At 34.3% G+C, this 25,025-nt stretch overlaps 3 protein-coding genes across 17 annotated transcripts in view; all 3 read left to right on the top strand.

Moving 5' to 3' along the window:
• Positions 1 to 10,313, top strand: part of LOC106777695 (MORC family CW-type zinc finger protein 3) — a 31,600-nt gene extending 21,287 nt beyond the window's left edge. For 3 of the 12 annotated variants that reach the window (XM_022775849.1, XM_022775850.1, XM_022775848.1), the window contains 5 exons: positions 2,467 to 2,550; positions 3,200 to 3,337; positions 4,822 to 4,934; positions 5,059 to 5,219; positions 7,314 to 8,262. In XM_022775849.1, the coding sequence (XP_022631570.1) occupies positions 2,467 to 2,550; positions 3,200 to 3,337; positions 4,822 to 4,934; positions 5,059 to 5,219; positions 7,314 to 7,450 (633 nt within the window). In that variant the 3' untranslated portion in view covers positions 7,451 to 8,262. Of the gene's footprint in view, positions 1 to 2,466; positions 2,551 to 3,199; positions 3,338 to 4,821; positions 4,935 to 5,058; positions 5,220 to 6,320; positions 6,368 to 7,313; positions 8,265 to 8,658; positions 9,701 to 10,124 lie in introns of those variants that run through there. The other 9 variants (XM_022775856.1, XM_022775855.1, XR_002666008.1 and 6 more) reach the window with 8 other exon arrangements.
• LOC106776699 lies at positions 10,148 to 13,901 on the top strand. Its single transcript, XM_014664177.1, has 4 exons — positions 10,148 to 10,257; positions 12,915 to 13,152; positions 13,344 to 13,727; positions 13,770 to 13,901. Exons 1-4 carry the CDS (start codon positions 10,148 to 10,150, stop codon positions 13,899 to 13,901), a joined length of 864 nt encoding a protein of 287 aa, XP_014519663.1.
• A 3,162-nt stretch (positions 13,902 to 17,063) lies between these two features.
• Positions 17,064 to 20,219, top strand: LOC106777881 (plant intracellular Ras-group-related LRR protein 4). 4 transcript variants are annotated; one of them, XR_002670022.1, is made up of 5 exons: positions 17,075 to 18,136; positions 18,311 to 19,224; positions 19,319 to 19,518; positions 19,840 to 19,975; positions 20,069 to 20,219. XR_002670022.1 is itself a non-coding variant. In XM_022787349.1 (4 exons), exons 1-3 carry the CDS (start codon positions 17,479 to 17,481, stop codon positions 19,472 to 19,474), a joined length of 1,728 nt encoding a protein of 575 aa, XP_022643070.1. In that variant the 5' UTR covers positions 17,064 to 17,478; the 3' UTR covers positions 19,475 to 19,523; positions 19,840 to 20,219. The 4 variants fall into 4 exon arrangements, 2 of the variants coding, with proteins under 2 accessions (XP_022643070.1, XP_014521181.1); XR_002670021.1 differs by having other exon boundaries at positions 20,066 to 20,219; XM_022787349.1 differs by having other exon boundaries at positions 17,064 to 18,136; positions 19,319 to 19,523; positions 19,840 to 20,219.
• The last annotated feature ends 4,806 nt before the right edge of the window (positions 20,220 to 25,025 follow it).

Here is a 25,025-nt window from a genome sequence, read left to right as displayed (position 1 = left end):
GGAGACGACTGGAAAAGAACCTAAGCTCTTGATACCATATGAAATAGTAAAAGAGATGAGGGGAAATCTCCCTTATGTGTCTGTGTATACACATAGGGTAATGTATTTATAATAATAAGAGTGTGGGCTAAGCCCAAATACAAATGAACATGTAAATGAAATAAACACAATATCTAATCCTGCTGCCCTTCAGTCAAATCACCCGACACATCACCTTGTGCTCCCTGCTCCATTACGCACATTTCCCAAACCAAGAACCATGAGTCAGCATCCATTATTTTTGCTAGAGCTCCCGGATTCACCAGCTGTCTCGCCAAAGTTGGATCCCCCTTGATCACCCTTTTCTCTCCCTCCACGACATATTGCATGGACATATTTCCCCAATTAATAGTCACTTCCCCCAATGTCGCTAACCAAGCAATGCCCAGTATTAGATCAACTCCCCCCAGTTCAAAGACATGCATGTCTTCTTCTACGACCACGTCTCCCAACTACAATCTCACCTTCTCGCAACGTCCTCCGGTCCACTTCTTCCGACCATCGCCCAAACTCACCGCATAAGTAGGTCTGTCTGTCACCGGCAGCCCCAGCTCCTCCACCACACTCCGGCCAATGAAATTGTGACTGACCCCACTGTCAATAAGCACCACCACTCTCCTTCCCCTTATCACCCCATTCAACTTCATCGTCTTGGGAGGAGTCAGGCCCTCCGCCGAATAGACCGACAACTCCAGGGGTTTCGCGTCCGATTTCAATTTTTCTTCCATCTCCTCCTCTTCGTCCTCCGCCATCAATAGTACCCTTAAACTCTTCCCCGTACATCGATGACCTGGCGTAAATGGTCCGCCGCACCGGAAACACCTTCCCTCCTCACGCCTTTTCAGAAACTCCGGATAAGGTAAGTTTCTGACCATCCGAACTTTATTTTCTCCTCCTACGGGGGTATTAACTCTTGCGTTGGTGCTATTCGCCCCCGTCACCCCTTCTCTCCTGGCCGGACCCACTCCCTCTGTCCCACTAATTCTTGTCGCGAGACCTCGATCTCCATCATTTCTTGTGATCGCCGACGCAGTTCGAGTACCCGCGGGTTGCACCTTGAACCCATTCCAAATTCCTCCGCATGCACGGTTGATGGCGCCCTCGACGTCTCTCACCACCCTGATTGTGACCATCAAATCTTGGGGTCTCTGAATTCTGACCTGGCCCTTAAGGTCTTCTCTTGATCCCGCCAGGAAGAAACCCAGAATTAGCTCCTCCGATAGGCCCTGGGTCTGCCCTAGTAACATCTCAAAGTTCCTTACAAATTCTTCCAGTGCTCCTTCTTGCCTTAGGGTGGCCATCTGTTTGTAGACCGTCCCCCAGAACCCACCACCGAATCTATTGATCAACCCATCCTTCAAACCCATCCACGTTCGATTCTTGGATTTCTCCCGCCAATACTTGAACCAATAACTTGCGCTTCCCTCCATACTCATGTAAGCGAGTTCAATCTTATCCTCCTCTGCTACTTTCTGAATGTCAAAAAATCTCTCAGCTCGATTAATCCAGACGTATGGGTCTCCGCCTTCAAATGATGGCAGTTCCACCTTCTTCCTCCAATTGCGTGCGATTCCCCCAGTCTCGCCCCTCCCTGGGTTCTCGTTCACCGAACTGCTGCTTCCTTCAGAACCACCCCCTTGATGGTTCGAACCTCCACCCATCATCTTCATCAATTGCTGCACGTCGCGTCTGATTGCTGCGGTCTCATCCTTGATTCCCTCAATTGCGATCTCCAAGTTATCTAATCTGCCCTCTGTCTCATTTCCCATCGCTGGCTCTTCTCCTTCGTGATCCGGCAGGTCGGACCAATTGATAGGTTCTTGTAGTCAAGAACCTATGGACAACACTCGAAAAACACTCAAAGAACAATTCCTCTGAATTGTGCAGTCTCCTTTTATTGCCAAGAAACAAAAAGAATGGTGTTTACAAAGCAATCCGAGAGCTTAATCTCTCTCCAAAGAACTACAAGAGTTCTCGCAAAACAATAATACTCCAAAATCTACTGAGTAAACTCCCTACTCCCCATTTTATAGACTCTGCTAACAGAACTAACAGAACAAACCCCCCCAATACCTAACTGCCCTGGCAGTTAGGACCTGTAACGTTTCTTTTCCTTCTATATACAATTAATTCCCTAACAGATGTTCACATTTATTACTGGTCATCATGTAGACATCTAAGTTCAAACATGCGATATAATGTGGGTTTGCTTGGTCTTTGTATCATATATAATTTTCATCATGTAGAACTTTTAGTCATTATATTTGGTTCTGCGTTGTGCTTGAGAAATCCATTGTAAGAGCTTTGTCGTGCAATGCACTCTTAGTTTTAGTTCTCAAGGAGAGGCAGCTAAATTTTGGAGTTAACTGTGTATGCTTAACCTGAATACTTTTCATAAGTAAGCTAAATTTGTTTTTTTTTTCTCAGGCTTACAAGAGAGTTGGTGGAATGATTCATAGTGCTGATGTTGGCCGGGGTGTAATTGGTGTTGTTGATGTGACCAATTTAATGGTATTTATTTTCCAATTTCATTTTGTCAAAGAGTGGCTTTTTTTCTTGTTGGTTTACTTGTATTCCATAGTGTAACCTTGTTAGACTAATAAGTGTATGCCTGTTTCTTGGTTTGATTCATTCATTTGAGGAGTTGGCAACACACTCTTGCAAACATTACTGGTCAAAATGTTAGAGTTGGTCACTTCTCATCCTAACTTGAAAAGCTTGTGGGGTGACCAATATGGCGAAGAAATGTTTTTCAGAATTCATGCTTTTGGGCTAGGACCTTTATATGCACTAATGTAATATTTGCTAAATACAATTACTCTCTTTGTTTCTACTGTGGATAAGGTGAATTGCTTCATCACTTGCGGTTTCTTCCGGGAACCGTGAAAAGTTAAATTTATGTGATCGTTAACTTTATCGGTGATGTGCATCTTTTCTAATGAATGATTAAAAAATTAGCTTGTCTTTTCACATTTTGAGTGGTGCTTTGATAATTAAACAAGCCAAGTTTCCTATGGAACTTTTTCTGATGACGTTTCAAATTTTGATTAAACTTGTTATGTCACTGCAATCAATTATACAAAAATTATTTATTCAGTAAAATTTTTCTTGCTCTGTACAACATCTAAATTCTTGTACTTTTTTCCTCTTTTTTTTATAGGATGACGAGGATGGTCGGGTGTGGGTACATAATAACAAGCAGGGATTCCAAGACTCAGAACAATATGCATGTCTTGAGCAGTGGCTGGGTAGAAAAGCAGATGAATATTGGGACAAAAATTTTGACGCCCTTGAGTTGGTAAAACTCTTCTTTTAAATTCTACCAAAGCTACCGTTCTTTTTTTGAAGTTCTTGTTATTATTCTATCAAAATAAGCCATCATACGAGGTTGTTTCATTTAATTGAATTTGGTACAATTATTCAGTTTAAATTGTAATATGTCCACTTTACATGAGATGTGTTGTATGAATGGCGTTTACTTACTCAAAGAGTTGAGAGGAACTAAATTTTTTTTTTACTCACTTCTCTAAACCCTATACACCATACTACCCTATTTATATGGGATAGAAGTTCAGCATACAAGGAAAATAAGGAAACTCCTAAAAACCTAATAGAAATACATTATATTTCAACACCCCCCTTAGAGATTTGATTAGAATGTTTCCGAGTTGTTCATTAGAGTTGACAAACTTAGTAACAACTTCCTTGGACATCAACTTCTATATAATAAAATAATAGTCAATCTCTATGTGTTTTGTCATCTCATGAACCACTAAATTGGAGGCAAAATGTGAAGGGATGCTTGGTTGTCAGAATACAGTTTCATCGGTTCATTTTCACAAAGTTTCAATTCTTGAAGAAGTTGTCTAATCCACACAAGTTCACATGTAGTTAAAGCCATAGATCGATATTTAACTTCAGCACTAGATCGAGCAACAACACGTTATTTCTTGCTTTTCCAAGATACAAGATTCTTTCCAAGTAAAACACAATATCATGTAATAGATCTTCAATCAATTGGATCACCAATCCAATCTGCATCACAATATCGTTCGATTTAAGTGCTTTCCTTGTTTTTATACAACAATCCTTGTCTTGGGTTTCCTTTTATGTATCTAAAAATGTGAATCACTGCACTCCAATGATCAACGTGTTGATTTTGCATAAATTGATTCAACTTCCACTGGATAAGAAAGATCATATCTTGTCATGGTAAGATAGATGAGTTTTCCAACCACTAGGGGATAGGCAACATGTGACGGCACGTGTGGAGGCGAATGAGACGGAGACCACTAGGGGTGAGTCGTGCTTCTCAAGGCACACCTAACCCTTGACTTTGTTACAGAAAAAGTGGCAGCTGTGGCGGTGGACAATGACAACAGACGTAGCGGCAATGACAGGAACTGAAAGCCCATGCGGTTGGCTCTGGATGCCAACTTAAAGAGTTGAGAGAAACTAAAAATTTTATTACTCACTTCTCTAAACCCTAATACACCATACTGCCCTTTTTATAAGGGATAGGAGTTCAGCGTACTAGGAAAATAAGGAAGCTCCTAAAAACCTACTAGAAATACATTAGACAGGATATTAGATGAAGTAGATTTTAACATACTTGTTTCTCTTTGTAAGACATTGATTCCAATATTGTTTCGTGTGATTAAACAGGATATTAGATGAAGTAGATTTTCACTTCTGTACTTGCATGAGAAAAATCAGAACTTTGACATGTGTATCTTCATACCGTGGGTCTTATACTAACTGTTACTTTTATTACTTCTGCAGAACATAGATAATTGTGTCTTCAAACCTGATCATGAGTGGGTTCAATGTGACAAGTGCAGAAAGTGGAGAATATTACCTACAGATTTTGATAGCAGAAATTTGCCTTTACAATGGTATGTTATCGTATATTTCACACAAAAAGTCTGATGTTACTTGTAAATTGGAGTGAAATAAAACAAAGAGTTTGTTTGGATTTGCTGTGTTATAATCATCTGTGATTTCTGCTTGCTGTTTCAGGTTTTGTTTTATGGAGCCTTTCAAAGGTCAATGTTCAGATTCTGAACAGAAGATGGCGCCGGGCATAGTTAATGTTTCCACAAAGAGGTCGGGTTATGATTGCTTGTTGAAGGATTCCAACGACAAAAAGGTGGAAGGTGTTAGGAAAACCTCTGGCACAGGTTAGACTGTCTATCAGAATAAAGAACGAAATCATACGCTCATTAGTCCTAAAGATTTATATTTGCTATAATCAGTGGTAAAAATCACGAAGCATAAATATTCTATCATTTTTTATCTGATCATGATTTTAGTTTTATTGAAATCTTATTCAAAACAGATAAATTAACATACGATAATGAATTAACATATAAATTTGGAAATAATCGATGGAAATAACTCCTACAAGAGAAATTGATATGTTGTGCGAAGTAACTCTAATAACATAGAAGGAGAATTATGACCAAATATGTATATTTGGTAATTTGTCTAAAATTTCTGATTAAAGTCGCATGCATTAATGAACTTTGTTATTTTATTATTTAATATAGGTTTAATACTTATATTTAGAGCCGTCAAAATGGGTCACAACCTGCGAGCCAATCCGGCCCGTCACGGGTTGGGCCGGGTTGGGTTTGAAAAATATAACCCACTTATATGCGGGTCAGATTTCAATCCGGCTCATTTAGACCCGGCTCATGCGGGTTGAACCCGTGGTGAGCCGGGTTGGCCCACCAACCCACCTACCTAATTTTACTTTTTTTATTTATTATTTTATTTATGGAACCCTAAAAAATAAAATATTTTCTTCACTCACTGTATACCAAAAGAGTAACCTTTGCTCCCACAAATCACTCTCTTGCTCTCATTTAATGGAGCTCTCACCCTCACTTCACTGAAATTCTTCAAGGAGCAGGTAAAACACCATTCTTTTTTTCTTCTCTTTTTTCCACATTTTTGTTTTCTCACTTCTCTTTCTTTTTTTTTTTGAAAAACCCTATAATGACAAAAGTAGGGGTTTGCAAATTTGTTTTTTGTTCTAGGGGATTTGAAGACATGAAATGATTTTTTCATGTTCTGACATGCTTGTATAAGATTTTATTCATTTTATTTAAACAATTTGAGTATATATTATTTGAACGAGCTCTTTTTGATATCTTTGAATTTGAGAAATTATGTTACAGATTAAACTAATATTTTTTTGTTGATGTTGTTGAGTATTGGTTCTTTTTTTTTTTTTACTAATATTTTTTTATTGATTGTCGGAATTGTTCTGATATTAGGAAAATCTTTATTAGTGAATTTGGAGACAACAAGAACAAGGGTCAAGGTGTGTTGTTTTTGAATGACATTTGGATTATATTGTACTTTTTATTATTATTTTGAATTGTCTTTAACATAATTTTTTGGAAGTGAAAATTGTTTAAATGTAAATTACAAAAAATTTGTATTTTTCTTTATTTTAAAAAAATGTAATTAAATGGGCTAGTGAGCCAACCCGTTTACCCACCAACCCGTGGTGGGTTGGGCCGGGTTCAAGTTTTTCTGGCTCGCTAATAAATGAGCCGGATTGGGTTGACTCACTAAGTGACCAACCCGTGGTGGGCCAGGCCGGGTCGAGCCGGGTTACCCGTTTTGACAGCTTATTGGTCCCTCGTTTTGTAGGGTTTGTTCAAAGTCGTCTTCTTTTTTTTTTATTTTAAAGTTCACTAAGATCCTATTTTTTGCAAAAACGGTAAAACTTAGTCCTTTGTGCTTTGGGCGTTAAATTTGTTAACGGCATAACTGTCCAGCTAACAAAAACCTGATGAGTTATAAAGTTTTGGTTGCTCTGGCAGTGTGACTTCATTGTATGTGTTAAATAAAATAATTAAATGTGACGTGGAATATACTTGGCGAGGGAGGAATGCTAGGTTGAGAAGTTTCACTCCTCTTTTGCTCTTCGTCTTTTGGTATGGATGGTGACTGGTTAGATTCTACCTTTGAAGTTGAACCGTGAGAAGAACAAGGAAATTGAGTTGTCGCAGAAATTAAATTTCCAGGAGAAAGAAACAGTGGTTCTGTTTCAACACATAAATGAAATCTTTGGAAATCTGATGATGAATGACATTCTTTAGGGACAGTTCTTTCTGCAGAGGAAGCTTTGCCACCATCATATTCCAAATCCTCGTGAACAAATAGTTTCCTTGGTGGAAGAACTGCCAGTGCTGGCATTGTCATGTTCTTCTTGATTCAACACTTTCTCCTCTTTTTGCCACTAACCCCTGCTTATGCAGATGAAGGGAGTGTCGGAAGCCATATGAAGGCAGAGGGGTCTCCGGGAGGAACTCTGTTGTCAGATAATGGATTAACAGATTTTGATGTCTACATCATGGAAACTAGTAGCCATCGGACGGGAGCGGGTGCATGGTGATCGTGGAGAAGGGCGGGGATACAGAGCGCGACACAGTAGTGGAGAGAGCCGAGGCACACGGGGCGGCGAGGGTGTTGGGAACCTCAATGTTGAACAGAGAAAGGGGAAAAGAGATTAGGGTTTGAGTGGAAAGAGGATTGCCACGTAGCAGTCTCTTGTTGGCCGAATTTGCCAACTAATTGGATTAATCGGACAGCTCATTTAATTTTGGCCACGAGAGCAACTTTGCCGTTAGTTTTTTAATGTCGTAAGAAAAAATGATCAACTTGAGTTGTTTTTGCAAAATATAGGACGATGATGAACTTTTGAAAAAAAGGAGAACAACTTTGAATAAACCCTCCAAAATGAGAGACCAAAATAGGTATTAAACCTTTAATATACTTGTTTGACTAGGGCAAAGGTTTTTATGTTATTGTTGGGATAAAATTTAACATGCAAGTCTTTTGGTCACAGTTTGTTCAAAATGATTAATTGAAGTTATATGCTTGAATTTATATTATTCAATATACTTATTCTTTAGGTTATATGCACGTAATACAGATTTATTTAACCTATGATTCTTTTTGTTCATTGTTATATAACTTGTTAAGCGTGGTCCATATTTGATCACATCTTGTATTTAGGTCTGGATGTGACACATCCCACGTATAAAAATAATCTTCTTCTTAGGTTTAAAATAATAAAATAATTACACAATTATATACAAATCTATCAAATTTTAAAAAAATTAAAATATTGCATTACATGTAACCAAAACCTGGTTCATTTTCTGTGACATTAAAGTGAACTTTTATTATATATTTATAGCGTATAAATTAAATTCGTTCAACACATGAAATGATACAAATATTAATAAAGTTGTTCAGTTCTCTTATTGTTAAAATTAGTTACCTCTTATTATTTCATTAGACTTAATTCCGTGTTTGTAATCTACAACAGTTTAAGTGACCAATGGTATTTATTTTGTTGTCTTGTTTGTGTTACATGTCAATTGCTGATCTTCTATATTGGCTGTGTAAAAATTTATGTATATTGGCAATTTAAAATATGATCACAACATTAATGCATATTTAGTTAGTTTGTTACTTTTACAACCTCTTTTTGTTAACCTCAGTATCTTGACCTGGTACTCTGGTCTTATGTGTTACTTCAGAGGGTAACACTCCTTTATTTTCGTCTCTAATTCCTGCTATACCCTCCACTCGCAGGTGAAAAATTAATCAATTATGAGGATGCCAAATTTCCAGCAATAAAGCGGTTGAGAAAGGGGCCATGAAAGCAGTAGGATTTTGTTCTGGGTGAATACGAAAACTGTAGGATGTTAGAACTCCAACTAACCTTAGATTGGGATAAGCTCACAACACAATCTTCGATCTTCTTTTGTGGGGCGGAGGGTGTCACAGCATTTGGGATTAGAATTCCCTCAGGTTTTGATGGAAGGACATAGTCTCCATTCTGCCCAAGTTCAAGTGTTAATGTCTAAAATATTCAGGAAACAAGGATGAAGAATCTTCTCAAGTTTTCTGAATGGTTTATGTAAGTAACTGTTAACTATGTTTTCACGCTATTTCAGTTTTAATCCCTATTTCAAAAGTCTCCATACTTAAAAAATTCATGGATTTAGTGCTCAATGTCTAATTATTATTTTTGTTGACGTTGCAAACAATGTTTCTTGTCATCATCCCATTGTTATTGGACACGTGTCTGGTTTTTAATTACACGTGTGAATTGAAGAAGACAACTTGGATGCATTATGTTTATGAAGGAAATTTCATCTTTAAGGAATGGAAGAAAAATTTGAATTGAAGTGCTTTCTTAATTTGAAATCAAGAGTTGCTGAGTTGCTGAGGAATGTTGGTGGCATTGAGGAGTTGGTTGTGGTTTATAACAATAAGTGAATTCGTTTGTGTCTAGGTAAGGTTAATAAATTAGGGATTTTTTGATCTAGGGTTTTACATTAGTTTGGGTTGGGGTGAACTATGGTGTTGAGTTTCTAATTTGTAAGTTAGTGTTGTGTGATGAAATCTGAAAGAGAGACATATGGGGTTCTACGTGGAGTACTGCCTCCCAATTTTCACATACACCTGACTCATGTTCATAATTGGGATCAAAACTATGGTTATGAGAAAGATTGTTGCTTTTGAAAGTAACTATGTTGAAGAACAAATGAAGAATTTTTGTATAGATATAGAAATTGGGAACTATGTCACAAATTGTGGTAGTTATATTCAAGTATGGTAGTATTTTTTATTTTCCTTCTGTTATGTTGTTTTCTTTGAAAACCAATTTGCAATTTGTATTGTAATTACTTTGAATAATTTTGACAAAGGGAATATGAAATTAAAGCTAAGGTAGAAACAAAAGTAGAAGAATAATTAGAGCCGTAATATATATTTTATAATGTATCATTAATTTTAATATTTTATAGAATCAGCAAGGATTTAAACTGTTTACTTGTTTTTAATTTATGTCCTTTAAATATAATCATTTCTCCTTAATTTATATAACATTTCTGTAAAAAAGTATTTATTTTAACTAGCAATACATTTTGAATTGTTAATTATTTCCTCTTTTGATTAAATGTAAAATAAGAACAATAAGTAATGGTTGATTTGCTTCTATAAAAAAGAACAATACGAAAAGTCCTTCTCATAAACTAACATTTAGATATCAGAGTGAAAATTATTGAATGATAAGATGGCACCGCCGAGTGGTGAGGTTCCTCCGCCGTTAACTTCAACCACCGGCTGCAGCAATTCTCGAATTCCGGCAGCTATGGAAATGATTCCGGCAGCCTTTGGAGCAGGGTGAGTGCATGGATCCATCGTTTTTCTCTTGCTCTTTTATTTTATTTTCTTTTATATAATTTTGAATGTCTATTTCATGTTATAGAAGCTTCACATACACCTAACATTGCACATGTTTAAATTTTAAGCATTTATATGGTTTGAAAAAATTGTTTTGTTTTGTTGGTACACTTGATGCACAATATATTTATAAATAAGAAAAAACTAAAATGGTTAATTTATTTTCCTCAATTTGTTTCATTTTTAACTTAAAATTGAAATTGGTCTTTTATATATTAGTTTGTAGAAACTTTATCATATAAGTTTTTAGATATTTTTTAACATGTATATAAAAGTTAATTTTAATTTATAAACATTTTTTTTACAGAGATACTAGTAAAAAACACGTTCCTTTTCACAACTCTTCCGGCCCAATTCATAATATAAATGTCATATATTACAATAAGAGAATCCATATCAACAATAATTCACATTATACAAATAAAAAAATAAGTAAAGAATATTCAAGAAACAAAGATCACAATAAAACAGAGTGTGCCACTTGGGATTTTGTTATTATAACAAAAAAGAATAGTTTTTAAATTTTTATTTTTTTTTTTATCATAAGAGGAAATAAGAATTATAGAACTAAATAGAGAAATTTTAAACTTTTTATTACATAGATCTATTTTTTCCCGATCAATATTTAGGTTTTTTCTTTTGGGCCGTGCAAGATGAAGATGAAATTTATGTTTGATTAGAATAACGTCCTAAAATTAGACTATGGTTGATTAGATAAATAGTAAATATAATTAGAAAGTCTGGTGTCAATAAAGATAATAAATAAATTAAGTTTAAAGTAAATTTCTTAATTAAAGTTATAGGTTATTTGTTAATATTAGACCACCATAATGCCAAGTTGGATTTTTAGGAGACTTAATATTCAGTTTCATAAAGTTGAGCTAAAGGTAAAATATGATTTTTAATGATATCAAAATAAATGTTGGAGATTAATAAATTTAAAAAAAATCATTTAATTTTTTTATTTCAAATTTCACTATATTATGAAGGTAGAATGAGAAAGCTTTGTGACCAATTACATAATTTATTTTTACTTTTTCAGGACATTGTAGAGGAATTACAAAAGATGATATTTTTATCTTGGGAGCGATTGAAATTGCCGTACCAAACACTGTCTTCACTTTTCTTTCTCTACTCTTTACAAATACTCATTTCATGCTGTTTTCTACATTATTTCACTGTTCCAATGAAATGAAACATATAAGAAAGATTGTCACTGGTGATTAACATTTTAACATACACTTGGCCTGCAACCTTTGTGTAGGCTCCTTTTCTTTTTCTATGACGTGATCGTGTCCTAACAACACGTTCAATTTGACTTCATCAATCACCAATACACATGCAGGGAAATTTCGGTAGGTCAAATAATGATCAATTATCGTAAAGTTGCAGAGGTGATGCTTAGCACAAGGAATAAAAACGTTATAGAGGATGGCGTGTGAAGAATAGGAAGAGATGTCTATGTGAAGAGCATGTGTTGAAGTCTCACGTGAACTAGAATTATGGCTAAATTATAATGCATAAGGGGTGCATGTTATTGGGATAAACTTAAATTTTAAGATTTTATTAATAATTTTGTTTAAATCTTATTTTATTAGTTTTGGGTTTAATAATATATAGTTTGATTTAATAGAGATAAAATAGAGATGGGTAATTATGATTTTCTGTTTATCTAGGTAAAATATTACTTTATGATAAATTAAGTAGATTTTATTTTTAAGATGGTGATATCTTATTTTCAGTATTTATTTTTATTTCTGTAATATTGTAAGTATCACAGCTATTTAAAGTCTTTCAATTATCAATAAATGTAAGACTCAATTTTAGAAAAATATCCTGAGATTTTCCCAACAGTGGTATCAAAGTTTTATGCACTGAGTACGGAGAGAGAAAAAAATAGGGAAGAGAGTCAAACACCAACCGTGAGAGTAAAAGTGAATGCTTGATTTTTTTGTGAGAGAAGGTAAAGGTTGTCAATGGTATGAGTGTGCCACAATTGACGAGAAAAACCAATTATGATAATTGGTGCCTACAAATGAAGGCATTATTAAGATCCCAAGACGTTTGGGATACGGTGGAAGACGGGTATGTTGAACCTGATGTGGACGAAGGTGGCACGAATGACAACACTAAACAAAACACGTGCAAGAGATGGGTCAGCATTGTACTTTCTCTAGGTAGATGAGTTGAGATTCGAAAAAATAGCGAATACCAAATCAACAAAGGAAGCTTGGGAGATATTGAAGGTTGCGTATAAAGGTGACAACCGCGTTAGACAAGTCCGAATACAAGCTCTCAGAGGAAAGTTTGAATAGTTGAAGATGAAGCCCAAAGAACATATAATTGAGTACATAACTCGGGTGGAGAAGGTGGTCAACCAACTCGGCAGGAATGGAGAACAAATGCCATCTAGTTGGGTTGTGGGAAAAATTTTGAGATCTCTTACAAAAGAATTTGAAAGTATCGTGTGCACCATCGAAGAATCGAAGGACTTGTCGGTTCTCACAGTGGATGAACTTGCCGGGTCATTAGAAGCCCATGAACAAAGGAGAAGGAGTTGGGATGATCTGGTTGAACCCGACAATCAAGCACTACAGGTACAATTTGACTAAAATAAATCTCGGATTACTCAAAGTCGAGGTCCTAGCGGAAGAGGGCGAGGAGGCCGATGACGAGGTGGACGAGGTGGACGTGGCCGAGGTAATTTTGAGAATGATAATGAAGAGTAAACCGGTCAACAGAACTGGTGTGACCGAGGACAAGGAAAAGGCCGAGAAGATCAATCAAGAGTTGAGTGTTTTAAGTGTGGCAAGTACGGCCACTATGCAAACGAGTGTAGGTCAACAAAGTGCTACAATTGTGGCAAGTTTGGTCATATTGCAAAGTATTGCAAGATCGAGACAAAGGGGAAGACGAATCTTGTTACTGAATAAGATGCAAAAGAATTGTTGCTGGCAAAGAGCTTGGATACAGTGGACATGGAAAATTCGATCTCAATAGTGGATGAAGTGATTATGAATAAATAGAGGGTTGAGCTTGAGAAGCTGAAGAAGACGGCTCCTGAAAAGGAAGAGAAAGCATCTAGCGTTATTGAACCAGATAAGAATAGGGAAGAAGATGAAGAAGAGATGAAGGCTAATGAGATTTCTACGAACTCGGTTGGAGCAAGCAATCATATGTGTGGGAACGAGAACTTTTTTTATGAACTCACCAAGGTGGAGGCCAAATTTGTGTTTTTTGGAGATGACTCCAAGGTAACCGTGAAAGGGCGTGGAATAATTCAGCATATTCAGAATGATGGACGAGTTGGAGAGATTAGGGATGTTTATTATGTTCCGGAATTGAAGAGCAATATTTTAAGCATGGGTCAGATAATTGAAAAAGGTAATTCAATTTTTATGAAAAATCAGGTACTGTATTTAAAAGATAAGCATGGTTGTCTAACAACCCAGGTAAAAGCAAAGAAGAACCAGTTGCATGAACTAGAGCTGAAAATATTGGAGAGAAGATATTTGAAACAAGATATGACTAGCAAGACCTTCGATAACTCAAACTCAAATATGATTGAAAGAAGCAAGGGATGATGCACTTGGGAAGCAAGGAAGTAAGAATTTAAGTTTATGAGGAGTTTGTTGGGATAAACTTAAATTTTAGATTTTATTAATAATTTTGTTTAAATATTATTTTATTAGTTTTGGGTCTAGTAATATTTAGTTTGATTTGATAGAGATAAAATAGGGATGGGTAGTCATGATTTTCTGTTTATCTAGGCAGAATATTATTTTATGATAAATTAAGCAAATTTTATTTTTGAGATACTGATATTTTATTTTCAATGTTTATTTTTATTTCCGTAATATTGTAAGTATCACGACTATTTAAAGTCCTTCAATTATCAATAAATGTAAGACTCAATTTTAGAAAAATATCTGATTGTGTATAGTGAGGTTTTTCCAACACATATCTCACCATTCAAGCTAATGAGGTTGAGTTAGGTTTAAAAATCATTTTCTAATATTGTATTAGAGTCATGGTTAGAGTCTATCCTAACGATATTTCTTGATGTCTCGGTATGAATAGGATGGGTTGGAAGTCTCACATCAATTAAAGATAAATATCAAGTTAGGCTTAAAAATCACTTAAAGGAAGAACTTAATGAAACAACCTACCTATATCATATTTTAATGCTTTATTTCATTGTTGCACACAAATCTTACCAATACATGTATCATTTTCATTTTCATTTCGTAATAAAAAGGAAAAAAAATTAATTTTGTAACACATTACATCATGTTTTTCTAATAATAATATTATATTTAATATCCAACTTTGTCTTTAGTTTGGTTGACAAATCTCAGTTTAGTCCGTCTTTAAAAAAGTGTTTGAAATTGGTCCTTCTAAATTTTTGAGTCAAAATAGTCCCTTTCGTTAAATAATGACAAACCACTTTAAATTTTTTTTTCTCTCTTCTCATTTTCTGTGCATTGCATGTTTTTGTCAGCATTTGGAGTATTTAATGATTATTGTACTTTTCCCAATAAAATTTAGTATCATTTATTGAGTAATAAAATCAGAAAAATTTAGTTATAAATAAAGATTAGCTCACTTGTTAGCTCTGCTAAATGGAATACTTATTTCTTAGTGTGATTTTTTAAAAATATACTTTTATTTAGTTATTACTTTTACCGTACATATTTTTAAATTTTGAAAAATTGATTATAAATAAATCTAAAAATATATTTTTAATTCCTGTAAAATAAGTGAGTTTATAATTTTTTTTAAAAGGTATTTATTTCTTAATTACTCTAAAATAAAAAAAAATTAATTTTTTAATGATTTTTTTGTTTTTGTTTAAATTTTATTTTGTAATTAGTTATATACATCATAAAAACAAAATATTATTTAGTTATATACATCATAAAATTTAGTTAAATACCTATTATTCTTGACATTTAGTTAAAATTTTCTTTATGAGAAGTTTTTTTATGAATGTAATTTGATTTTTAATGTTAATCAGAAAAAAAATTCTCCTTATGCAACCTCCTCCATCGAAATTATTATTTTTTTATCAATATCAATTAAAAATTAGTTAAAAAAGTCAATAAAAAAAATTCCCACTATCAACATGATAAAAATCACCTCAATCAATATCAGACTAAATAATTCTAACTGAAAATAATCTCAAGTTGTTTGAAATATACTTTTATATTTCTGAAACACCCATCTTTTCTTTCTCGTTCACATCGTCACCTTTTCATCATCTTACATAAGTAACTTTTCTTAATATAGTCATGTTCTAGAATTTGCTAGTTTTTGGTGGTCCTTTTTTCTGTTTCTTTCCCTTCATTTTTTTCTTTTAAGCTTTTAAGACACACAAGATCAAAAGTGACGTGTGATAAAAAAAATGGCGTAGGTCGGTTCACGATGAAGGATTTCTTCTGGAAGGTTTGGATCCGTTGGAAGGAATTTCAAGTTTGGTATTTTAAATGTACTTTCAATCAAATAACCTTAAATTCCTCAAATTTTAATCTTTTAGCAGCATCCATTTTTTGCAACTGTTGATGTCTTATCACAACTTGTTCCAAAAATTAAAGACATGCTTCAGAGACTAATTAGAGATGCTGAAAAGTACGAGTTTCAGTTTATGAGCTAATTTCACCCTACCCAGTAAAACATGCTTTGAAAATATTTACTAACTTTTTCATGGGTTAAATAGTTCTTGTTCTTCTTGCAAACTAATGGATAGAGCTGGTTTAAGGCATTTTTTTTTAAAAATATACTATTTATTTAATTTTCTAAATCAGGTTAACCAGTTGGTAAGTCAACATACTTAACTCAATAATAGATTAAGCGAAGTCGTGTATTCTTTTAGCTCATTCATAAGAGGGTAAATCAGATTAATTTTACCCATAAAGAATGAAAATGAGTTGCGAGGTGGTTCACCATCACAAATCCAAAAATACACTAACAGTGCTTAAGCTTCACTACAAATAACGTGCGTGTTCGGGGAAGATTCCATCTTTACTAAGAAAAAAAAAATTGAACTAATTAAAAAGCATGTCGCTTTCACCAACACTGCAAATGCGCGTTTAATACACACTGTTTTGGTAAATAAGTATATTGTGGGTATTCTGAATGGAAAAAAAAAATGTAAACTTTGAATAGTGTTGAACAGGTAAATTTATGTTTGATTACGTACGGGATGGAAAGGTGAAAAATTGGAGAAGAGTGGATGAGGATGAGGATGAGGATGATGATGATGCATTATGGTGGTTGGTTGGTTATGTAGATACTAAATAGGTGTAGGAGGAAGATGGTAACATGTACACGGGGTTCGCCTGAAGTTAAGGGGACAGGTAATGGCAGAGCACGTGAGGGTGAATGAGAGATCCATGGAGATCATGGGAGGACTATCATATCACATCATGTCAAGCATTGATCATGAAGACAACCCTGGTAACACTAACAAACAAGGATAATAAGGGAAGAGGGGTTGGAAAAAAGTGACCGAGTCCATAAATCCAGTGTTGTATCTACCTGTTCCGTGATGAGTTGCAGTCTTGTGTTGGGTTAGCCGCAGAAAAGGGTTATGGCATTGGCAGTGCCAGCTGGATACACCTTTCGACGTGTCCCCCCTCTTCCCTTTCCTACAAACTTATTTATTATTTTTTATTATATGCTCAATTTTGTTTCTATCTCATAACTGGGTGTCGCTGTTATGTGGGATAACTCAGGAAATTATGATGAATTTATTTGAATTTGTTCGGTATAAATAGGTGGGAATCAACAAAATAATAGAGTCTGAGGCTGGTTTGACGAAGGCGTTAATAAAACCGCGGGCCGGGGAAAACAAAGTTAACGGGGACAGAGGGTGTGGTCGTCCTGTTATTTAAGGAAAGGGAGGAGGGTAAAGGGGGAAACCAAAAAAAGTGCCGCATAAGACAAAAGAGAGAGGGAAGTAGAACAAGAAGAAGTTGTAGAAGAAGAAGAAGAAGAAGTAGTAGTAGTAGAACAAGTTGAAGAAGGAAGAAGAATAAGATAGGTGAAGGGTAGGAGATGTTTTGTTTATACTGAAAGAACAATCCTTTTCCTTGTGGGATTTCAGATCTCTCTCTGGAATGAGGTGGGGAGGTTTGTGAATTTTTGGGGTGGATTGGGAAGATGGAAAGTTGGACGTCGGTGGATGGGGTGGTGGAGGAGATTATGAGGATTCACAGATCTCTGCCGCCGCGTCCTTCGATTGAAGAGGTGGAGGTGGCCAGAGGTTTGATCGTCAATGTCGAGAAGGAAGACCAGGCCAGGCTTGAGGCCATAGCGCGACAGAGCAAGGGTGTGGATGTGCCCGAAGAGCTCTTTATGGTGCTCCAAGAGATGCAGAGGAACGTCGTGTATTACCAGAGCAAGGAGCAGAAGAGGGAGGCTCTCAAACTTCTCGATCTCGACAACGTTCATTCTCTGTTCGATGAATTGATTCAGAGAGCTTCTAAGTGCGTTTCATCTCCCTCTGCACCTGCTTCTCGCAAAACATCCTACTCTAACGGTCCCGTTTCCTCGGTTTCCACGAATTTGTCCATGAATTCTGTTTCTGCTTCGGTTTCCGTTGGTGGTTTTGATAAGCCCTCACCTGTACCTGCTGCCACTGCTGCTACTTCTAAAATGTTCCACCCGGATAAAGAACGTCCTGAATTGGTCACGCGGGATGACAGTTATGTCAAGAAGGTCAAATCCTCGTTTTACTCCAATGGGTATGGAGTTGAACCCACTATCCCTTCCAAAGCCAGTATATTGAATCCATCGTTAAAACCCACAGCTCCCGCAGGTAATCGATCGTATATGATATGCTGCTCAACGTTCAATTTTGTTTTTATTGGCTTTGTTGTTTAGTTACTGAGAGGTGGAATTAGGTTTTGTCGTTGTTATTTGGTATTTTGTTGCTTGTATTGGACGTTGGAAGTGAAAGTGTGGGAAATCGTGTTTGTTAATGTTGTTTCAGGTCAAGATGGGGATAAGTTGAGTTTGATAAAGCTTGCTAGCTTAATCGAAGTGTCTGCGAAGAAAGGGACTCGTGATCTCAATCTGCAGAACAAGTTGGCGGACCAGGTTGATTGGCTGCCTGATTCGATAGGGAAGTTGTCGAGTTTGGTTACTCTTGATTTGTCAGAGAATCGGATTATGGCCCTACCTGCTACGATTGGAGGGCTTTCATCATTGACCAGATTGGACTTGCATTCCAATAAAATCTCTGAGCTTCCTGATTCTGTTGGAAATCTTCTCAGTCTGGTTTATCTTGATCTGCGGGGAAACCAATTAACTCTTCTGCCTGCATCTTTTACCAGGTTGATACGTCTGGAGGAGCTTGATTTGAGTTCAAATCAGATTTCAGCGCTTCCCGATACTCTAGGGTCGCTTGTTAGACTAAAAGTATTGAATGTGGAAACGAATGATGTAGAGGAACTTCCTCACTCTGTTGGTAATTGTTCTTCCCTTAGGGAGCTTCGCCTTGACTATAACCGACTTAAGGCCCTGCCTGAAGCTGTTGGAAAGATTCAGAGCCTCGAGATTTTGTCTGTGCGGTACAATAACATCAAACAACTACCTACGACAATGTCATCTCTAACAAACCTTAAGGAACTTAATGTGAGTTTCAATGAGCTCGAGTCTGTGCCCGAGAGCCTGTGTTTTGCCACCTCGCTTGTCAAGATGAACATAGGCAACAATTTTGCTGACATGAGATACTTACCGAGATCCATTGGGAATCTTGAAATGCTTGAGGAATTGGATATCAGCAATAATCAGATACGTGTGCTTCCTGACTCGTTTAGGATGCTCACTCGACTTCGCATCCTGCGAGCAGAAGAGAATCCTCTTGAAGTTCCACCGAGAGATATAGCTGAGAAGGGAGCTCAGGTAACTTCCTTTTGTTTTTCTTGTTTAATATTGTTCCCTTGATATTTCAATCTGTTTCATTTATCTCAATTTTCCATGTGTTGGTTCATCCTAGGCTGTTGTTCAATACATGGCTGAGCTTGTTGAGAAGAGGGAAAAGAAAGATATTAAATCACAGCCTCTTAAGCAGAAAAAGAGTTGGGCTCAGATGTGCTTCTTTTCAAAGTCTAACAAGAGAAAGCGTGACGGGGTTGATTATGTGAAAACCTGATTTCATTCCGCGACACCGATGTTGGCAAGCAACAGATTCCATGTGTAAGTTGAGTTGTTTTCTAGTTCTGTATACATCTACTAAAAATTGATATTTGGGTATTAATCATGAAATATTTATTCTAGGCTTAATTTTAGGGTGCATTTGGGTAAAAACAGTTTAATTAAGCATTTATTCAATTTGTTCGTATCATATGAGAGCTCATCTTATAAATTTAAACCCAGAAACTTGTTGAAATATCTGAAAATAACTTATTTTGATAAGCTTAATCATGAAGATGATTAAAATAAGCTTGTATAGAGAGTGATATGAGCTTATTTTCATGAGTAATGGCTGCTGATGTTTACTATTTTCCTATGTGACAGGGATATGCATTTAAAAATAGAGACAAATATATCCCTGAGTGTGCGGTCAATAATATGCAGAGATATGGATCGTGCAAGCATGAATTGACAGCCTTCGTAGGCAGTTATAATTTGCTTTGACTTGACGGCACAAATTGTAGATTTCTTGTTCAATATTTTCTGATTTTCTTTCCCTGTATAATTTGAATTTTCTATTTATTTCATTTGTATTCTGTTGTCTTGAAAGTAGAAAGAAGTGTACACAATCCAAAAGGCAAACAGCGATGGACAGTGGGAGAGGAACCGAAGATGATTATGTACTATCTATCGTTATGTATGTACAATTGTAACTTCACTCTATTGTTAAATGAATTACAGGTTACCCTTTGTACCATCTTTCACTGAATTTTACCATTTCCTTAGCTTTGTCACTGCTAATGCTCTCTGATATGGATTAAAAATTACATTGGTAGAACTTTTAAATGTCAAGAAAATGAAAATATTGAAAGCACTGATAATAACACTGAAAAAGAGGTAATCACTTTTTTTTTCAGATTTAATCACTTGGCAGCCATTTTGATTCATTTAATCACGTGGGCAGCTGGATACTACTCACACATGTTTCACAGATAATCTTTGTAGGAGATAAACTAATGAGGGTTAAACTCAGAAAACCAGGTCAATATAATTTATAAAGAACGAGGTGGCCAAGTTTTAGATCTTTTGCCAGTTGTGTTAACCTACTGCTAACTGCACTTTTTCTCTGGAAGCTATTATTTTGGTTGCAATAACCAAAGGTTATAACCAAAGGTCAGAGCAAAAGAATTCCTCATACAAACCAGTGTTTTTAAATATGGTATTCGTATCTGAGACCACCTAATTAGCATATTTAAGTGTTGAGACAGTTTGTCAACTGTGTGAAGTTTGATTAGCATGTATTTACATAAATCTTGAACATAATATCTTAGTTCCCTAAAGTTTCTTCCACCTACGAGTTTATGAAAAGGGTCCACAAGTTGATGTAATATGGAACATAATACCAAAGATTGAAAACTTTCTTGGAACCACATAATTGACAAACACTGGTGGGGCAAACCTCAGATTCAACTAAGCCTTCTTTGACTAAATTCTCACCCTTGAGAGTTACAACATTGCTTGCAAAGGCATGGCAGAATTAGATATTCCACTGTTGCTTTCTACATCTTTAATTATGGGATAATGACTCAAGCTACCTTCAAATTCAGGATCACACATGATACTTATTATGGCTTCTCCATCAACCTTTGATGCAAAGTATACAATTTTTTTTCTTTTTATTTCTCTCAATGGTGCAAGTTTTTTACTTTATTTTGAGTTCATTAGAAAATTTTTTACCCACCTTTGTCGTTTTATTCATTTTATGTGCCATATTATATATTTTTAAGTAGTTTTACAAGGGTTGGATAATATTAATGAGATATGAGTTTTGTTCACATATAAAATATCCATATAATCTTTAATCCAAAATTTAAAAAAAAAATGGATTTGAGTTTTTTTTATATGATATTTAATTTTCTTATTTTTACTTACTCAAATTTAAGTTTTTCAGTAATTTCTTCTTCAAAATTCACACTGATACTTTTCCTTAAACTAATTATAAGTAATTTTTCTTTAATTATAAGTACTTTTTCTTTATATAGAGATTCATCTTAATGAAACACTCATAAACTCATTAAATCTCCTTAGAATAAATTTTAATACTATATTTGAAATTAAATTTAAATATAACCCATACTCACATCACCTACTTATATAATAAAAATTCTCATCTTTTGTATACTATAAACTATCTTTACATTTAATTAATGTGAGATGCCGATTACTTTAACAATTAATATTCAAATAATGTTGTTTTTGACAATAATAAATGAAAATATTAATTTGCCTAATTATTATTGTTATTATTATCTATGACAGATTAACTTTTGTTCCATTCAAAAAAAAGATTTTTTTTTTAAATAGTTCTTTTTCAACCAGACCTGTTTAGTGATTTTTTTTTTTATAATTTACTGTTTTTAATGAATAATTTAATTAAAGCAAGGGACATAATTACCTCACTGATGGACGAAAATAGGATTTGCAATTCGATTTAATAAAAGTAAATACAGTTTATAATCCTTTGTTCATTTAGACTAAATGTTTTAAAAGCTTTAATTTGAGGGAAATGAAAATTTTATAAACTTAAACTTAAAGAAAGTGATAAGTTTTAATGAAATAACTAGGTTCTAGAAAAAAGTTTTATAGTTCATGTTAATAAACATAGAAATAAAACTTGTTCATATTTTTTTTGTTTTTCTTTATATAAATGGATTCAGGAAAAAAAAAAGTACGGAAAAAAATTTAATAATAGAATTAAAATGACTTTCATATATGTTCAGATGAAAAACTGAGTATTTTTTAACAAAAATAAATACAAAAAATAAAAATCCTCTTGACCTAAAAACATACTTAAAAAAAATACTCAGGTCAAAATAGTTATGAGTTTTGATAATCGGTATTTTATTTATAGGTAAAATAATTATAAATCATTTTCATTTTCCAAAAACATGAGAGTAACCCAAATAAAGACTATAAATATAATAACTTCCTAAAATAAAACCAAAACAAAAGTTACAAAGAATCACATATGACACCTCAAATATAATGGTATTTATCAATAACATTTAAATTGAAAACGACCTAATTTAAGTCCAATTCATGAATTCATAACTTTAAGTTCGTTTTTTAATGTTTGATATCTATCTTTGAATATGAGTTCCTGAACCAGTGAAACTTTAAACAATATTCAAATTAATTATCTTCAAAAAATAGAAATATTACTAAAAATGAATATGCTATTAATTTCTGGATATTCAATAAGTAATAAGAAAACAATATAAAACAAGTTATTTTCGATAACATTTAGTATAAGTAAAAAATTTAAAATAATTCAATAAGAATAAACAAATTTGTGAATTCTTTTTGTTTTGACAAACAATTTTAAAACGTTTTCAATTCAGATGGAATAAAATAAAATAACAGACCAAATACCAAATATTTTCTTATGTTTAGTATAACTTAATTAAAAAAAAAACTGGAGATATCAATAAAACAACTTAATTCTGATAATCTTACCTTATATACTTACTTACTTGTATAGAAATGTTCAATTTTAAAATAAATAAATATAAATAATAAACTCGATCATTATATTAAAGAATTTTTTTAATGTAATTTAATATATAAATAAAATAATTTAAATTTCTTTAATCTTAGCTTCTTCTAACGACCCTTGTTCAAGTCATAGTCATTTAAAAACACTTAGGTGGTGATTCCATCCCGACACTAATTGAATTACATTTATTTCCAAGGCAAGATCGAAGGAAAAAAAAATGATTAAAGAGAGATTTGATATTAATGATAGTTATTTGTAAAGACTTTTAAAGTTAACGAAGCAGATCGTAAAGAGAAAATGATTTTTTAAAATGTAATAGGAAACATTGAGATCTAGAAAGCTTGTGGATAACATTATTTAGTTTGAAGTTTGAAGATTAGGCCTGCTTAAGTTTTAATTAATTAAGTTGCAGGTGGATTATTTCTTCAACCTGCATCTTCCCAGTTGGTTGCCAGAAGATTATATGCAAATGTATAACTGTTAATCACTTTTTTATTCCCTATCACTCAATCACTTTCTTCAATATGCTTATTTAATCAATAAAGCCACAATACTAACGAGTACTTTTCTGACATTAATTAACAAACTAAAAGTAGGAGTAATATGCTTATGGAAAACTCTTATTCATACACTTTATTGTAATTTTTAATCAAATAAATCATTCATAAAAATAGTTTATTTCTGATTATATCATTAATGTTTTTATATGACGAAACTATTATGTATATAATCTTATGAAGTTGTTCGTGTCCTTAATCTAAGAGAGACAACGTGGTAAGATTGTGGCCTGTTTGGTTTTGTTTTCACAGAAGAATTATCCGCCTTCTATCTATAGAAAGTTGACGTGATTCAAGAACAACCCTGATACGGATTCATAACTGTTTTGTTGTAGCAATTTCGTGAAAAAGCTATTAAAGTAAACAGAAACAACTTTACAATGAATCTCGTGAATGCTTCCTTCAGGCTAAAGAATAATAAAGTAATCTATCAATTATGTTGACACACTACATAACACTGTCCTGCTAGTGTTAGTCGTTGAACAACCTTAAAAATGATCCCCTTTGTTGTGTGTTCATGAAGTCATCCTCTGTTCATTCACATCACACGAACCAGTTCACCTTAACAGTTTTACTAAGCAATCATGTTACTACTGTTCTTGGGCCACAGTAGAATATTACGTAAAGTTTGTACAGTTATTTGTTATTGTCTGAGGAGTTGAGAATGACAGCGTTTGAAACCATCATCCGATGTTCTGGATACTGCATGGCAGGACATTATGACGAATCTAGAGTTACAAAAATATGGTAGCTAAGTGGGGCTAACCGAACGTGTTGTTGAAGGTGAACGTGACAGTGACATAACAGTGAAAGTACATGTCCACATAGCAGATAGTGAGACTGCCCCTTCAATAACAAACCATATCATGCTGAGCTTTGAAGGACATCTGATGAATGGTGACAATACAGAGCGCTTCCTCATTTCTGGTTCTCATTTATCAGATAGCTACTGCTCATGCTGCTCGTGAGCATTGAGCTTGCTGTTTCCTACCCCTTCAATAATAGTTCATTTATGATTCAGTTGCTCATAGTTTAACAGACAAATTCGACAGTTGTATTAAAAGATTGTGATTGATGATTCTTCTTTCCTTAGATGTAAAAACATGAAAACAATCAAATCTTATAATTTGAACCATCTCTAACTCAACTCAGCAAGTTAACTCATACAGTTGCCTCTCTTACTTCTGGAACTAGACATGATTACACTTCTGCAGATAATTCAATAATACTTTGATAAAGGTGGTCCGATTAATTTAACAGCCACAAGGATTAACTGATATAACATCTTAGAATTGGTTTTTTGGTCTTAAATCCAAATACTAGCTCATGGGATCAGAATTGTCCCCCTCCAGCACTAAATACCAAAACATTATAGAAAAGATTGGGAACCACTTACAAGAAAATGTTGATATGCAGTTAATAGAATCCAAGGTTGGATAAAATGGTGTGGGTAAAAA

This window comes from Vigna radiata, chromosome 11 (genome assembly GCF_000741045.1).
Source record: "Vigna radiata var. radiata cultivar VC1973A chromosome 11, Vradiata_ver6, whole genome shotgun sequence".
Classification (NCBI taxonomy): Eukaryota; Viridiplantae; Streptophyta; class Magnoliopsida; order Fabales; family Fabaceae; genus Vigna; species Vigna radiata.
Note: the sequence above shows the minus strand (reverse complement) of the source record. Positions and strands in the feature narration are given on the sequence as shown.

Bases quoted from the DNA above. Each gene is read 5' to 3' on its own strand.
- LOC106777881 (XM_022787349.1), top strand. From the start codon at position 17,479: ATGGAAAGTTGGACGTCGGTGGATGGGGTGGTGGAGGAGATTATGAGG. The intron at 18,137-18,310 runs GTAATCGATCGT...ATGTTGTTTCAG, and splicing joins AAAACCCACAGCTCCCGCAG to GTCAAGATGGGGATAAGTTG. The intron at 19,225-19,318 runs GTAACTTCCTTT...GGTTCATCCTAG, and splicing joins TAGCTGAGAAGGGAGCTCAG to GCTGTTGTTCAATACATGGC.
- LOC106776699 (XM_014664177.1), top strand. From the start codon at position 10,148: ATGGCACCGCCGAGTGGTGAGGTTCCTCCGCCGTTAACTTCAACCACC. The intron at 10,258-12,914 runs GTGAGTGCATGG...CAAGCACTACAG, and splicing joins CCGGCAGCCTTTGGAGCAGG to GTACAATTTGACTAAAATAA. The intron at 13,153-13,343 runs GTAGGTCAACAA...ATGAATAAATAG, and splicing joins CGGCCACTATGCAAACGAGT to AGGGTTGAGCTTGAGAAGCT.